The sequence below is a fragment of the Temnothorax curvispinosus genome, unplaced genomic scaffold (genome assembly GCF_003070985.1).
Source record: "Temnothorax curvispinosus isolate PA1 unplaced genomic scaffold, ASM307098v1 QBEX01010286.1, whole genome shotgun sequence".
NCBI classification, from domain to species: domain Eukaryota; kingdom Metazoa; phylum Arthropoda; class Insecta; order Hymenoptera; family Formicidae; genus Temnothorax; species Temnothorax curvispinosus.
The window spans coordinates 107,747-125,031 of record NW_020220066.1 but is presented as its reverse complement, the minus strand read 5'-3'; the positions used below and the strand labels follow the sequence as shown (position 1 = coordinate 125,031).

The window sequence follows — 17,285 nt, the reverse complement described above, 5'->3', positions numbered from 1 at the left end:
TTGCACTTGCGTCACTGAGTTTGACCGGCCTGCACGTATGCGCGCTCGCGCGAACTGCGCCCGTGTGCGTGCGCGCGTACACGTGAGTCTGGGATTAATCCGGGATTATTGGTCGTGTGTGCGCCGCCCGCCGTCCAAATCCAAAATCCAACGCACACAACTCAGCTAATCCTAACCCACCCCCTTTTCACCCTCTCTCGCCTGCATCTCGTCGCCCTCACCTCGCTTCCCTCCACTCCCACGTATCCTATATGTTCTCCACCGACAGTTCGGAACAGTTGTCTACAGGGTGTGCCTGAAAATACACGCCCGCCGACGGTCTATTTTTGCCATGGCTGTTTAAAGTGCCGATTTTCGAGCGCATCGTCGATCGACATTAAAGTATTCATATTGACATTGATCAAGGATCTCTGTAAGTCTATCGATCAATTTTGCCTTTAATAGAAGTGATAAAATCGATCATTGTTAAATTGTCAGGAGGATTGTAAATTTGGTCAGAATTCAAAGATGTTCAATCACGACAATTCAATTTTATCAAAATTTTATGGACGTTTTATTGCATCAATCATCTTCCATACCTTGCGCCGTATTGTTTTTGAAACAAATATTTCCGATATATTCGAAACTATTTGTTTGTTAATAGAAGATGGAAATAGTGCATAGAAAGTATGGAACACTAGCTTTAGAGATTGAAATTGCGAGCGATTATAAAACATCGGGATAAAACTGACGTTATATACGGAATATGACGTTATATGTATACATGTCCATTGTCTAAGATGCCGATGACGTCACGGATAATGCGCGACTGAGACACTGAAGAGAGATTTAAGTGATTTTTAAGTGGGGCTTGAAGCTTCGTTGAGCCCGCAATTACATTACAACCTTCATTATTCGAACTGCGTCACGACAAATAGTTAGTGAAGTAGTTAACCGTTATATATTAATATGAATTACAGACCAGAGATTTCTATTTTTCCAATTATATTTCAATCAATACTTATATGTTCGTGTATGAGCAATAACTTATCTCGAAATTGACCAACTGTCAAAGAAAAATTGCAGCTAGAAGGAAAATTGAATTCCAAATTAATTAGAAAATAAAAGCTGTTAACTAAAAAGTGTGCATGATATTTTCAAATATTCTGTATATCCTGTAAAAAGTAGGAGTATAAAAAGTAAAATTATAAGATACATTTTGCAATTCCAAAAAAGAAATTATCTGAGCACAGCGTAAACAGTGTTTTATGGATATTATACGAACTGTTTTACTTTGTCGGTAGCCTTTGCATCGGTATATAAGAGTAAGATTTTGTAATGTATCGTAAGAACTTGCTCGGTAAGCTAAATGTAGGACAGTATTCGAATGTAAGAACTATAGGGATAAGGACACAGACGCACTTTCGTACATGTGAGAAATATCTATTCGCAATATGGTCCACGATTGCTCTTCGCGAGTTATGATATCGATTTTGCCTTTGGCTTAACGCGTGGTCAGGTTGAAAGCTAGAACGTATACAGGGCGGCCTGTAAGAGAATCATTCCTGAATCGTGAGAGAAAGAAATGAAGGAAAATAGCGCGAGTTTTTTATGTTGCGACTTGTATGCACTATATTATTACAACACATATATAATTTGGAAAATCGATGCGTTTTCACTGTATTTTAAAAAACTTTCTTGTGCTTCTTTCCTTTTTGCTATTTTTATATTCTGCTAAATGTTAAATATATAATTTTACTGCACGCATGTTCATGAACAAAATGTATCTCTAAATTTTTGTAAACAAACGCGCCTTTGTGTTGAAATATTCCTGTAATTTGTAAATCTTCATGCTATGAAAAATATATGAGTTCGTTAAATATTAACTTACTCATTATTACATTATTTATGATACCCTAGTTATTTATAAGTAATAAAACGACTTCCAAAAATTAAAACATGCTAAAACTGCACAAGTAAAATTTTTTAATCTGTAAAATCGTTTTTTGCAGGCGTGCCGAAGGGTAGCTACGTTTGAATTAAACTATGCTACGTTTTTTTTTTTATATAAAGCCTGCGATCGTTTTCGAGTTTGCAGTATCATCGCAAGTCTTTCCCACCCGAATATATATTTCTGATCGCGGTTTTGCATCGCAAGTCTGGGGATTACCAAATCAAAACTTATGTGTTCTGGGAGCTTTATCGTTCTGTCCACTGACGAGAGTGTAAATGGCGGGAATTCAAAGGCTCTCTGCCACAAAAGGTGTCTCTCGGTCTCTCGGGAGGGAGAGTATCGCGTAGGGTTAAATGGCGTAACGAGCCCGATCGTATGGCGCAAGACGCCATGGTGGATGTTCGCAGGTCGCCTAGCCGCATAGCCAGGGATTCGAATTTAATCCGGATTAGTTCGTAAGGGTCACAATACCCTCCCCTCTGGCTGCACCTCGTCGCCGTCCGCCCAACCGTCCTCTTGCACACGGATGCGCGCATATATAGACGTCCAGGTAAATCCGGACGGAACACACGCGGACGATTATCCTAATTCCGAGCTGACGCTTACGGCTCGCGGGCTAAAAGGGGACAAACGACCTCATCTTTTCAGCTCATCTTTGATGCATGCCGACGCGAAATCATTTCATGATAAAAAACGATGACAGCTCCCTTATTTTTAGACGCTCTCTCATTTAGCCTTTTGCAGCCTCTTGTGTAAAGAATTGTTATGAGATTAAAATAAGAAACTAACATTATTATAATTATTAAAAAATGCATTGTATAATCTGTATTCTTATACGAATCAGTTTTTCAAAGTTTAAAGGCATTGTGTATAAAGCGATAAAAATTATATTGAAGATTTAATATACTGTTGCTTATTTTAACCAATGTTACCATTACTTTGTCACTATAAATCTTGTTGTGCGTCTTATCGCAACCTCAGTTAAAAATAAGTAGGTCACACTTTCGAAAATTCGAAGAAGTTAAAAAATTGTTGTCTCGACTAAGGGAACAGGGAAGGTGGAGATAAGAACTGGAAAAAGGCAGAAAAAGGATCCACGAGCACGGGGAGGGGAAGGATTAACTGTGACGCACGGGAGATTTAAAGAGGATCCTCAAAATCCGTAGATTTAGGAAGTGCGTGCTTCTGTCCGCCCGCATCCCCCATCGCATCGCGCCACCCTTTTCTCCTCGCCCAAGTCGGGGCTGGAAAAGCAAATATGTACTCTTGCTCCCTGCATTCCTGCACGTCTTCGACATGCCGAACTTTCGTAGCGATATCGCGTTAAAAAAAACCAAGCAAGGGATAAGAGTAGAGACACGCACAAACGGCAAGACTTGTAACAATTTTTCGATTTTGTAAGCATAAAGAGATTGATTTCCTCCGCTCTGTAGCAACTTTGTCTATTTTCCGTGAGAAACAAAATGCATAAAGGAGATACCTGCAGCTACGCTTAATGCTTCATTTTTTAAATAAATCCAAATTTTAAGAAATAATTTTAAGAATAATTATTATTCAGGGATAAACGTGCTGTAAATATACATTTACGTAATTAATTATTTCATTAGACGTTATCTACGAATTTTAATGTTATTTTAAAATTAGAATGCTGAGCATTATGCATAAGCAGCCTCGAATCAGTATACATAGTGTTATATTTATACAGCGTTTAATTCTACAAACGGACGCGTGCAAATTGTTTCCACCGCATTATCGAGGATCAAGGAAATTCCGCCGATAGTCCTATCTCGTTTGGCGAGCTTTAACGACCCCTCTCACGCGACCTCCACCGAGTGCGCACGTCTTCGTCATTCTTAGCGGAAGCGGGCTTTATGACGCGACATGGCAACTGAATTTCTGGATTGTCACGAATGAAATAAGAGCAATGCGAGCAGGTTCTTTGTATTATTCGTGTAATACGTTATTGAGCAACAACCTTTTGCAATAAATAGATGGTGACAGCATTCTGAAATACTGCCATTGTCTACAATTCTACAAATTATAATACTTATAATACCACAAGTATAGAGTTGCACTGTCACTCTATATTTCTTTTTATAAACGGATATTATTAATCTGGACAAACGATATTACATAATTTTGAGTGAAGTAAAAAAGGGAAAAATAATAAAAATCATGAATATAAAATTACTTGAACTTTGAATGTTTGTTTTTCCCCTTTTTGTTCTTTTTATTTATTATTACACAAGAGCTATATCGGCCTTCGCCGGACGCGAGACGGTGACGACGATTAACGCTGCTTCCGTTCGACAGAATGCATTTAATGGGCATGACATCGGTGCGTCGTTACCGCATTTTCCTCGCCGCCGTCACCCGAGTTATCCCGACCGAATTACGCGTTGTAAAGATGTTAAAGCTGTTTTCGCACTCGGTCTCTCGTAAAAGGTGACTTCATTCACCCGACAAATTGACGATTTACGGTCGCGGGAATTCTGTACAAGCCACTACATTCGAGATGCAACCCGAAGTAATGGGGTGTATACAGATGTACTCGTAGGGATAAAACGGTGAGGAAACAAAAACATATAGGGTGAACGTTTGATTATACGAAATACAAGTTCGAATACGTTCAGATTGATAACTATATGGAGTTTCTTCGTTATATTATGTTGCAATATTCTTAAATTATTGTAAAAACTATTTAAAATTTACTTATAATGTTATCAAATAATATCAACTTTATTGAAATAAGGTATTAATTGATACTGCTATTATATGTGCTTAATTCTATTCTTTGCATCAGATAATTAAAAAGTCAATTACGTGTAAGGCAGCTACTATAAAATATAAGAGAAACAGAAACTGTTTACCTGTGCTGGAGGTGGATTTGCTGAGATCGAAGCCCTCCTGCTTGGGACTGACGTTGATTTCTTGCTTTGGGTGCTGGTTGTGAGCGGAGAACGGTGTCTGGGGTGTGCCGAGAGGTGTCTGCGATTGCAGCGGATGCACCGGCGGGTGCTGAGGTGCGTTCTGCGGCTGAGACTGCTGGGACTGGTGAGACTGAGGGCTCCTCGGTAACGAGGACACGCTGCTCGGTCTCGATGGTGGTGAGGCCTTGTGCGTCAATGCCAACGCTTGGCTCTGTAATCCCGGGAGAACATCAATTTTTTTCTATACAAATTTATTTCACGCAATAAATAAAGTTTCGGCGCAACATTGGATGATATTGACTATGTAGGACCATCGTACGCATAAATGTGGCACATTCGTTCTGCCAAAGAGGAGACGCGGAGGAAAGTAATCCCATCTATTTAAAAGTATAGACGAGAATATTATACAGAGAAATTCGATAAACTCTACATTATAAAATGTGAGAATCTTTTTATGTACCGAAAAGATGCGAAAGAAAGTTCTGGGAAGCATGATATGTACATTTTTACGCTTATTACTCAGGCAACCAAGTTCTTCCCCGGCTTCTGCATTGTCCTTGGTAAAGTTTCACAGCAAAAATATTTTCTGCGTACAAGAGCACGTTATGTAAATTATTATCGCGATGTTTATTTCATCGCTCGTTTGTGTATAATCCAGCGAGAGTGCGGTAATCGCCGCGGGGTAATATAAATCCTTTGCTGTCCTTAATCTCTGAAAAAAAAATCGCTAGCACATCATGCTTCTAACGGTCGCATGACTTTTACTGGGGGCGATTACCATAAAGGTTACAGAGACGTAGCTTTTTACTAATCTTTATATACAAAATATTATCTCGCAAATCATTGTTGTATGTGTATCTTAATTGTTTGTATCTTCAATTTTTATAAGTTCAAAATTGTTTAAACATATTTTTACGATGATAATATATTATGAAAACTAAATAGGCTCGACGTGTTGTATCTTGGCCGAAACCCGCTCGACCGACTAGAACGTGCTTCTGAAAAGAAAAAGAAGCTAACTCGCGCGCGAATTAACTATGCGCGATTGGAGGCAATCTAGCGATTAAAAAAACCTTCGGCGGCAATTCACGGGTATGGGAGCGTCGCCTAAACGCGGTCAAATCTACGACGTTTCGGTCGGGCTGAGCGAGCCGGATGATCTAAGCGTCGTCGCCGATGAAATCTGAGCACGTGCTCAATTCCGAGCGGCGGCCAGGCTAAGGCATAAGCGCGGACTTAGATTTATGTATGAGTGAACTGAACTTAACACTAACGGCTAAGCCGTCCACGGTGTCAACTGGGGTCAACTGGGCTCAGAATGCGACAATCCTACACCACCGCCGCAGCAGCCGTAGCAGCCGCCGCCGCCGTCGCCGCCGATGTGCGAATTGCACCGCGGAGCGATGATTTTCGTCTGGAAACTGGATCGTCGATGACGCCTCCGTGGAATACGGAGCGTCGAGCGCGGCAGAAGACGAGCCGAGAGATGCGAGGCGGCGTTTAACCCTCCGTGATCCTTCGCGACTTCCTGCCCGCGTTTCGTGTTTGCTCGCAATAAGCTCGATTTTCGCGGGTACTTAGCCTCATTATTTAATCACGAAATTATCAAATTTAATCAGCCGGCACTCACGCACGCGCCATTACGAGACAACCTTGAATAATCGATGGCGACGAGCGTCGTATTAATTGCTGCACGAAAATGATAGTCTCAATTCCTAACCGAACGCGATTGGAACTCGTCGTTGTTTTATATTTGTAAATTAATTCCATCGAGTCACAAATCAATTAAACTTCAGTTCCTTTACTTTCTCTTAACAATACAGCTTTTACTCGCGTATCTTTATTTATAGAAAATATTAAAACGTAAATGCATACATAATCATTGAATTTTGATCAAAAGAAAAGGAAGTATTTCTTTTTCCATCTAGCTTTTTCAATATCTTTATACGTTGCTTTTCTCATCGATCTAACGATCGGCTGTAAAGGATCAACCGGCGATTTTTTCGCTTGCCCGGACTGTACCGGGGTACCAGCTACTGTTTCGGGAGCTCTTCGAGGTATGCACTCGCAAAAAACACGTCAGACCGCTGAAGACCCGGGCCTGCCTCCCTGGAACGGGAGTGAGTGAGACGAAGAAGACGATGAAGAAGAGGAAGAAGGAGAAGCAGGAGAAGGGAGCGGAGAAGCGGGATGCCTGAAGGTGCCGAAGAGAGCGAGGAAGAGAGATAAAGGCTGGTCCGCATCGTTGACGAAAGAGAGAGAAAGAGAGAGAGACGAACGGGAACGACGGGCCCCGAGGGTCCACGTGGATCGGAAGAGGATGGCGAGGGTCCCCGGCTTGTTTCCACGCGAGGAATGAAGACGAACGCGAGCTGACTGAAAGCGGGAGCGTGTAAGAAGGGGCAACAGGTGGATGGGGTTAGCGGCTTATCCGGCTAACGCCCCAAGTGATATCGCGGTAACTCCACTGTGACGTGCGAGGGGTTACGACGTTGTTGTCGTAAAATCAGGAATTTCGGTTCGCCCATCGATCCGGCTTTGAGCCGCGGTTGAGAATTCGCTTGGCCTCCCGTCGAATCCGGGAATCGCGTCCGGAGGCGTTAGCCCAAAGAAACGTCCGGCGCGAGGAACACGGTCCTCCGAAAATTTTCGCTCCCTCGAGCGATAAAAATTGCGTCTTATCAGGGGCCAGGTTAATTGCGCGGTAATTAATCCGACAACAGGTAGTAATTAATTCAACGATAGTCACGTTTGTCAGCTGGACCGATGCAAACGACTCGCATGTTCAGTAGAAAGATAAAATTGAAATGAAGAGTTAAAGGAGAATACATGGGAAAGTTTGTAATAATATCAGTCGCATTAATTGCCAAAATTTTTTTTCGCGTCCCCATGCTATCGTACTAATAAGTTATCGCCTTATTAAATATGTTAACGAAACAAGAGTAACTGTTTAAATTAGGTAAGAGTTGAAGCTATAATAAATTTTTTGAATGAAATTATATCTGTCGCATTGCTCGTCGATGTATTGCTGATACAAAAAGCGACAAATGCTGCGAGGACTCATACAGTTTGGGCGAGCCAGCGTGAAGTACGTGCGTGAACCGTGACGACTGTAAAAATGAAATGGCAAATAATTAACCGCGAAGCGCGAGCGCGATATCGCACTGCACCACGGACGACGACAGTTCGGCAGGCGTTTATCAACGGATCAGCTTATCTACCGGGTGTAACGGAGATACGCATAGTATACGACGGCGTTTCCTGCTGGTGTGTTTCCCGTTAATGCGATAACCTTAATCGCTGACCGTGCCCAGGATCCTTCGTGGACCTGAAGAGCCAGCGAGAGAGTTTGACGGAATTCTCGACGGAATTCATCGCGACGGAACACGGCGTGCGCGCGCGCGCTCCGGATCGTCCGCACGAAACGAGCTTACGTAAGGCCGAATCGCGATGACAGTCTTTAATGTTTGGCCAATTGAACGCGTGGTGGTCCTTTTCGGCGTATATCTTACGTCAGCGGCATCGTTCCTCATGCGACCAATTCTACCCGTTGAAACAAAAAAAAAGAGAGAAAGAGAGATTCACGATGTTCTCGTTTCGTCGTACGAAGATCCTTTCTTCTCGTCTCGTCGCGGTTTCTGCGACGACGTTCGATGCGCGCAAATTATCGGACGCTCGTCTCGCTTGTCTTTATTAATTCTTCGAATGCTGCATTAAACCGCGAGCGCTCGCGTCATGAAAAATTGCGCTGCGGTTGGCGCTGTGAAGCGATACTTCGCGTGGTATTCGCGGGATGTGAAATCAGTTTAGAATATAAGCTTATTTTAGTTGCATTTTTTCCGGAAATAAAGCGGAAATAATATAGAGAAGGAATAACTCTAATAGCTGTCGATTTTGAAATTCTTTCAAAGTCTGTCGTTTTCACAATCGAGAGAAAAATCGAAGCTGATCTCGAAATAAGGAAGGAACTTATTCATTCGTCTTTGAGATTTTTTTGCAATTCTCTATTGATTCAATATAGAGATTCTTGCTGAACAAATCATAGGTAATTGACAATTAGTTTTTTATCGCGGAGTCGGAATGTTTTTTAAATCAAAATCAGAGACTGGATACTCTATTGTAAATCCTCTGAAACTTTATGAAAATTCGATAATGTTCCGTAATTGTTACAGACTCCAATAATAAAGATAAGCTGGTTCTGTTATACTTTTATAGAACATTGGAAAGCACTCGCCGGCTTCTAATCTCCATCGATATAATAACATGCAGCGTTGTGTACTAATAACAATTCGTAAATCTACTTAACAAAATTTCAAGCGATTCACTATCTGTTTCAGCGCGCGTGATAATTTCACTATCTTTCGGCGGTCATCGCATGAAACGGAATTAAATGTGGCGCGACCCATATTAATCTGCAACATTCTAATCACGCTTATCGAAATATCGAGCTGGCGATATCCCCGAGCGATAATTGGCTGCCTCTTTGTGACAGATAATCCGCGGATTGATGCGTTTGCGATCGCGTTACGTAAACTGTTGCCGACTGTGATGTCGGATACCTCGTTCCTAAGTGCAAAACATGGTAGAGCTAAAGATTAGAAAGCAAAATAGATAGGATCTTGCACTAGCAATGATCACGGATTTCGAGGGTTTACTGGAGCGAGCAGCGAGGATATCAATTTTTCAAAATTTACAATTTTTAAAACCATGTACATAAATTATTCTTCAATATTAGGACATCAGGACATTTATAAACGCACTTGTTAATATTTTAAAACAAGAATATAATGTTTTTTTTCCATAATGGTTAGGTTCAAACTAAATATATCATGATTTCTGAAATCTCTCCTTCTTTCTCTTTCTCTTTGAAAATAGAATTCTTTATTATGTAAATCTTCGTGGAGTAGTTGCTGTTATGCATTCTAATTAAAATAAATTAGTACGAAAATAAATAAGAACGCGTGCTCTTATAATAAAGTTACCCGACACGAGACCATTCTCATCGCCGTAACCAATTTTTCCTCACAAAATATTCACCGAGAAAACAAAAGATCGTGTCTGCGGCATAAAAAGGCAACGCAAAAGGCCTACGGAGAGAGGACCGCGAGCTCTACCTGCGTTTGATATATCGGCTTCGGTGGCCGGATAGATGGATTACAATCATTCCGGGAGCTGGGGTGGTCAAATACCGTGACCATGCGTGTTTCAAACGTATCCTCGTGCACGCACACGTATATACGTACGACGCACTTTCGAGTACACACGTGGCGGCCCGTGCGTGCACGGGCAGTCCTGCGTGCAACGCGCTGCAAGGACGCGTTTTCAAGTATCAGAATGCAGAAGGTGCGTCGGGGCAGCGTGAAAATTTTACATCGCAAGCTGCTCTCTCTTCGCTGACGTTTCTCTGCTGCTTAATATATCGCGAGTTCGCGCGGCTTAAAATCTATTACGTTTGTCAACGACACGTTTATTAAGCGTCATAGATCCAGCTATACCTAATATTGATAGCGATAGAAAAATTTAATTAACTTTGGCACGTTACGCTTATCTTCTTTTTTATTTTTCCCTCGCGTGCGATTATTATACTCGAGTTTCGCAATCGCGCCAGCGCTTTGTTATAAGTTATGATCGCAATTGTTTTTATTTACGCATATTAATTTTTGCTCCTTTGACGGTTTAAATGACTATAATGCTAATTATAAAGACTAAATTTAGAATTTTTACACATTTTGTAATCTCCAAGTTAATATATTGTCATTACGTTTTCACAAGAAAACTATAAAATGAGTCTTCGTGTGTTAATACCGCAAACATAAAGACATAGCCTTATATATTTCGGATTAACAGTATTACGAGACTATCCTCAGTCTTTGATTTTGTTTTTAAAATACATCTGTATGGATAATGCATCTCTCGAGGTGCATATGTTTTCATATAAGTTGAGTGGATATCCTCCCTCTTCAAAATTTTATTTGCGCTTGACTACAATAATAATTTTACAAATATAAAATATATAACTCTCTTGACAAAATGATCCATGTTATGTGATTCACGTGTAATAAATTGGCAATTTTTTTAAAATAAATGACATATACAGTATAATATTCCAATATTACACTTATGATTTATTAACTCGCAAAAATGTTTCTATTTATTCTAATATTTTGTAACAGTCAAAATAATAGGATGTGGGACTGATTGTAAAACAGAGCGTGTTACATTATCGCGATACTTTGCTATTAATTTATCTGTTACGACGATTTATGTAAACGGTTTTTTTTACGGATGTATTCGCAGAGTTTTTTATCGTCAATTTTTCGATAGTCATGGTAAGCCGAAGGCGGCCATGGATCGAGAGATCGAGCGGTCAATGGAGACATGCGGTCTTATTCCGTTGAATGCCAGAACATGAACATGGTCGTGGCACAGGAAGAAGGCAGGGGCACATCCGTATCGTGGTCAGAACCCGTGACCCCCCGATACGTACATACACGTGTAAACGTACGCGCTGTTCGTCCGCACAGCACACACGCGAGCCGCGGCTTTGCCAAGGATTATCCCCCGCCCTACGTTGCCCTCGGTTTTCATTGTGAGATCGCGAAGCGCGTCGGATATACGCGTCGGATCTGAATTTGGTACGCGATTTTTGATGCGGAGAATCGAGAATCCTAAATCCGAGCTAGAGTGCTCGCTCGCGCTGCGTTTAAACGGATAATTATTTCTTTCCAAAGCGATCATACATCTAAAAAATAATATGTTTTTCTTCTCGATGCTGCATAGATTACGTAAATGCCTACCTAGATGTATAAACACACTTGTTCTATATATTTTTCATTTTAACTTGAATGCTCGTCTTAAAAGGTAAGATTTTAAGATAATGAGACTCGCGTGCGAGAAAATAAAAATTTCTGTTCAAATCTATCGGAATTTTTCGCATTTTTCTACATAATGTTCCCAGTTTATTTTATAAACGATTGCACGATATAAAAACAACGCCTTTTCTATTTATTTTAGGTACTACGAGATAATCGCGCGTTACACGTGGAGTGGCCAGCCGCTTTGAGATGCGAAAGAATGTGCCAAATTGATGACGAGGAATTAAGCTAGCTGAAAGCGCGTCCAGAGAGAGAAAGAGAGAAAGAGAGAGAGAGAGAGAGAGAGAGGGATGCAAGAGGCGATAGGGTGGCCAATTGGCTGTGTAATGTCAGAAAGGGGTTGTGCTTCTCGCCCCTCGCTGACATCGAGTATAGACGCTGCGTTATTTTTATAAGTTCGGCAGACCGAACGCCGAAAACGACGCTGGCACGCTAATCCACGACGTAAACCGTTTTATCGGAATTTTTTATTCCCTGTCAAATTAAGGTCACATACTTTCGATATATATAGCTGTAACTTTTTATCAGTCTCTCAAATATTTCTATGATTTTTATGAAAAGAGAATTTAATTATTCTATTCGGTAAGTTGGTCCTACATAGAATTTACTTCAATTGCGCTTTAATCTTATTGATCTGCTAATAAAGAGCTTGTCTAAAAAAATAAACTGTGTAAACTACAACTTATATTTAGTTTAATTTTTTCTTTTTTTTTTTTTTATATTTATCGCAGTATTGAAAAAAAAATTTTTTTTTTAATTGTGCTTATTCTTATACATATATGTATTTTTAATCAATATTACTTTAAAAAAATGTAATACCTTTCACACTCTCATAAATCTTTGAAATAAAACTGTCACATAATTCTTTTCGATTTTATAATGAACTTTTCCAATTTTGTTTAAGGAAAGATATTATCGTATACATAACTGTTAATATTTTATGTATAATATTTCATTCTATACAAACAAACAAAAATGAAATAAAATGTCTGAAACAAAAATGAGAGATTACCTGTACTTGATCCGTCTTCGTGTTAGCAGCCATCCATGCCTCTACAAAGGTGTCCATTGCGCTCTGAAAATCCATTCCCTCCTGGGGCCTCAATAATTCTCCTGAGCCTCGGAAGTCGCCGCCATTCGTGACATATCGCGTTATACTCGAATTCTCACAAACTCATAGCGTCAATTTTAGCCTTGGCACTGATTAATTAAGAGTCGAATGCGATCGGAAAGATGTTGACAGATCCCTAAGCCGAATGCCAGTATTTCTTGTTCTCTAAACGTCACTTTGAGCACCGGTGCCTACGATAAGTGTTAAAGATCGCACGAATGTCATAAAACTTATCTACGATCGAAATCACAGACGTGTTGAGACGTTCATGAAATGTCCGCTTATTTAAGTAGAATGTTTTTACAGTTACAAGTTCTTAATTTCTAGCTAGTGCTATGCTAACGACGCGTGGGTGCATTTTTCATTATACTGAACGATCAGTCTTCTTATACCGAAAACGACTTATACACCTACAGTCACTACAATCTGCTCTAAGTTCCTATTTTGGTATTAGCATAAAATATTAAATATGTGATTAAACTGCGCGTATCTCTGACTAGACTGCGGAAAATCACACACGTGCTCGCAACTCATTACGATAAGTATCGTCCGGAGTAAAATCGGAGTAAATAGAGCGATCTACAAGTCTCGTCCCGTTTCGCGATCACCAATTAGGCACGTCCGCCCGTTCAGAACGTCACGTACACAATTCTGAACGTTAACATCGATCGGAGTCGCTCGATCATCGATCACAAGATCAGTCAACGACGTTGCCGGTCATCTCCCTGAGAGAGCCGCGAGACACTGTCTCGGTGCGCGTAGATCGTCACCAGTCATCAGCACCAAACATGTGCGTGGCTCTGCGTGGCTCCGAAAACTCGATCGATCCCTTCAGATGTTCTTTAGTTTCGGGAAGCCTCTTCGGAGATCGGCTCGGGATCACAAACGCGCTCACGTCATCGTCCCATCTCCCTCTCGTTCCAAGTGTCTCCTCTGGAAATCGCGTGCGATCGCCGAGCACCAACGGAATGTCATTCGCGCCGCCGAGGACGGGCGCACGGTCCGCGAGGACAACACACGTTCGCTGAGAACGGCGTTCGAGCCGCGACTGTGCGCGTCGAGGCGTCGCGGCGCTCGATCTGCTGCCCCTACGACGCCCTACCCGCGAGCGCGCCGTCAGTATCAACCCCACCACCCGGTCGTATCGCTGCCGCTACCACTGCCACCACCACCACCACCACCACCATCACCGTCACCGTCACCACCACCTTCATCGCCCACCGCGCGATACCGTCGTCCCGCGTCTACCGATATCGCGGCCGAGTGCCTCCTCTGGTCCTCACTCGGCTGCTGGTTCACCCTCTCGCTCGCCGACTCCTCCGGAACCCACCTTCGTCCGTACCCCGCAGCCCGAGATCCCGCCGTCTCGTTCCCGCTCCCACTTATCCTCCCCCGATTTCGCTGCGAAGCTTCCTCGCTCCGGATAAGGCGTCGTCTCTCTCTTTCGCGCTCTAACCGCCTTCTTCTCGTTCTTCTTTGTTTGTCGCATTGAGTTCCTTTCCGATCATGTTCTCATCTGTTTTTGTGCCTTTTAATATCGTCGCGTTAATATTACAATCGTTACACGCCTTTAAAATTGCAAATGACCAAAATTGTAAATTTTCCGGAAAATCTAGAAAAATTTTCTTATTTTTTGGAGTTTTTTTCACATTCGTAATCTTATTTAAATTAGTTTTGTATCTCGCATTTTTCCCTGTCACTGATCCGTCTTTTATCTCGCTTTTCTCCACAGTTTTATATCTCTACTTATTTGTCAAAACATTCTTTTTTAGAACTACCACAATTCTCTTTCTCTCGTCCAATTTCTCGCTCATATTCATATTTCTTCCTCGCGCCATGAAAGATCCGCTCTCTCATCCCAAGCCCATTTCGCCCTCCTTCTTTCGAAATCTTTCTCTGTCGAATTCGATTCTCGCCCACTCTCTTCTCTGCACTTCGGCACCCCCACCAAGAGTCATTCCGGGAGTGTATCTAAAGATAATATGCACGTACACCTGTCCACCTGTAACGACGTTCTTTGTGAGAGACTCCATGACTACTGATGACCGAGCTTAAGTGCGGAAGAAGCACGAAGCGATATTTGTCGTCAACTTATCGATTTTTTCGCGGTCGTTGCAAAGCATTGAAACAAGTTTTTATATCCGCGGAAATTTTATATTAAATGAATCTTCAAGTGAGCTTTATTTAGAACTGACCTTTTGCTTTAAATCATTAAAACTTGAAATAATAACCACGTTGAATAAGGATGTTCAATGATAATCGTAAAGTGTCAAACTGCATGACGCATTAATATTATTACTTGTGGGACAGATTATATTTTCAAGTAAAATATTTTTAAGAATATATCAAGTTTAAACTTTTTATTAATATATTTTCTGGATAATCTTAGTGTGTAATCTCAGTGTCTTGATAGTGCGATATCTGCGATAACGGGCAAATGTATAAAGTATATTATATGTAGATATAATGTTGCATATGTAATAATAACTGAATACGCAGTAATAAATTAAAAATGACGTTTCAACAAATCGATGTGTTTAATTCCACGCGATAAGAAGCAACAGATGTACATTCGGATTAGAAATTGATTCGATAGAATCATTCTTCGACCTTCATAATAAAAGCGATTAAGATCCGAGACACCGAAATCTCATCCATCGATAAGCAAACAGATTAATGAGCTAATATTAAGAAACTTATGTCTCCTGATATCTGTTGGGCCAAAAATATGATTTGGATTTCAACTTTAAATCAAACTTGAAAGAAAAATCTTACATAAATAAGGAAGAAAGAACTAGGAAAACAACTCATGAAAAATACAGTTATAAGATAAATACAAAAGATGTATAATGTATGTAGCATAACAAAAAAACTTTACAAATATATATATTTATCAGAATTAAAAAAATTATAAATTTTAATATTTTGTAATGTAAATGTTTTTTCTGTTGCTTTATCTGATTAATCAGCGGAAATGACTTTAGATTAAGAGGTAATTAATATAGAAGCAGATATATATATATATCTATATATATATATATATCTATATATCGATATGTTAACTACGCCTACGGTTCTCTTCACTACTAAAACGGGTCGTTCGAAACTCAGAGCATCAAAGGAAATATACACATATACGCATACATATTCGCATGTTCCTGTAAACGTCGCCGTCAGATTAGACAATATCTGGGAATTAATTTCCATAGAGGACAAAAGTAGTATCGTTGCCGAATCTCGCGGTATCCGCGAATTTTCGGTGCTTCGCGAGCGAGCGGTCCTTCCCGATTACATCCTTCCGCGTTTGCGTATGTCACACGCGCTCTCGTAATGCACGTATATACGGCTTCGCCTCGTCGGATGTGATACGAGACGGGCGCGGGCGGTGTCGACGTGCTCCAAGATACGAGCACGTTATTATCGTCTGATAATCCGCCAGAATTAGGTGAGTTCGCAACTCCACCTGACCGTTTTATCACCGGATTAAAGATGAAATGAAGTATTTGTGGTGTAAGAGGGATATCTACGAGGATCGGCAGATAATGCGACGGTTACGTAATCGGTGGCAAAGTTTATCCGATAACGCTTTTTATCGGCGATGTTACCTAATCTATCGCCGCGCCGCGACGAAAATCGGTTCGATGGGATGCGCTTTTGTTTTTTTCTTCCTGAACATTCATTGAAAATGACGTAATAGGAAAATACCGATGACGATTATGATGTCACGGATTATCGTTTCCGGTTTTTGGTGGTCACTCTAGAAACATTTTAACCACATAGTTTTGTTGATATAATTCTGTCACTTACAAAGGACGAATTTATCATAACTTCAGTTATATCGATTTAATTACAGCCGAATAAAACCTATCTCGTGTTTTATCCATGTTAATTGAATAAAAAAAAGTGCGGACTATCATAGCATATATGGTTTAATTTTAGCTTCAATAACGTCCGATTGGTATACTGGATAATCCTGGGATTACACTGAGTGCTCGAGATAATGCCTTATTCATCTGCCGGTGTGTCGATCGATATTGCTTTTACGTAACGCAGAACGGCTGCGTTAATTTTTTTCATAGATATTATTTAATTACAATTGAAACAACACAGGGAACGATTAACTGCGCTGTTATAACAGCGCACGCCAAACAAAACCGCAATGGCAGTTTAGAATAACGCCGACAACATTTTAATTAAACAATTTAATTAAGACTTTCAAGTTTTTCAATTCAATTAATCAGAACCTGCATTCAATTAAAACTTTTTTTTTTATAAAACGGGCCGTTTAAAACTCGTCGAGAGTAATTTAAAGTTATTCCCATTTTCGAATATTTATCTTTTTATTTTACTTATCATGCACTTTTATCTTACTTATTGTCCATTCTTCGAACACGTATTTGCTATGACATATGCCTGTCGTGCGCGCTCTCGTGTGC

General features: G+C 40.6%; 1 protein-coding gene across 1 annotated transcript in view; it reads right to left on the bottom strand.

Moving 5' to 3' along the window:
* The window catches only part of LOC112460022, a 45,002-nt gene extending 31,071 nt beyond the window's left edge, over window positions 1-13,931 (bottom strand). The window contains exons 1-2 of the mRNA XM_025024437.1: window positions 12,751-13,931; window positions 4,804-5,074 (exon numbers count right to left, since the gene is read on the bottom strand). Coding sequence (XP_024880205.1) covers window positions 4,804-5,074; window positions 12,751-12,825 — 346 coding nt within the window. The 5' untranslated portion in view covers window positions 12,826-13,931. The remainder of the gene's footprint in view (window positions 1-4,803; window positions 5,075-12,750) is intronic.
* Window positions 13,932-17,285: the final 3,354 nt, after the last annotated feature.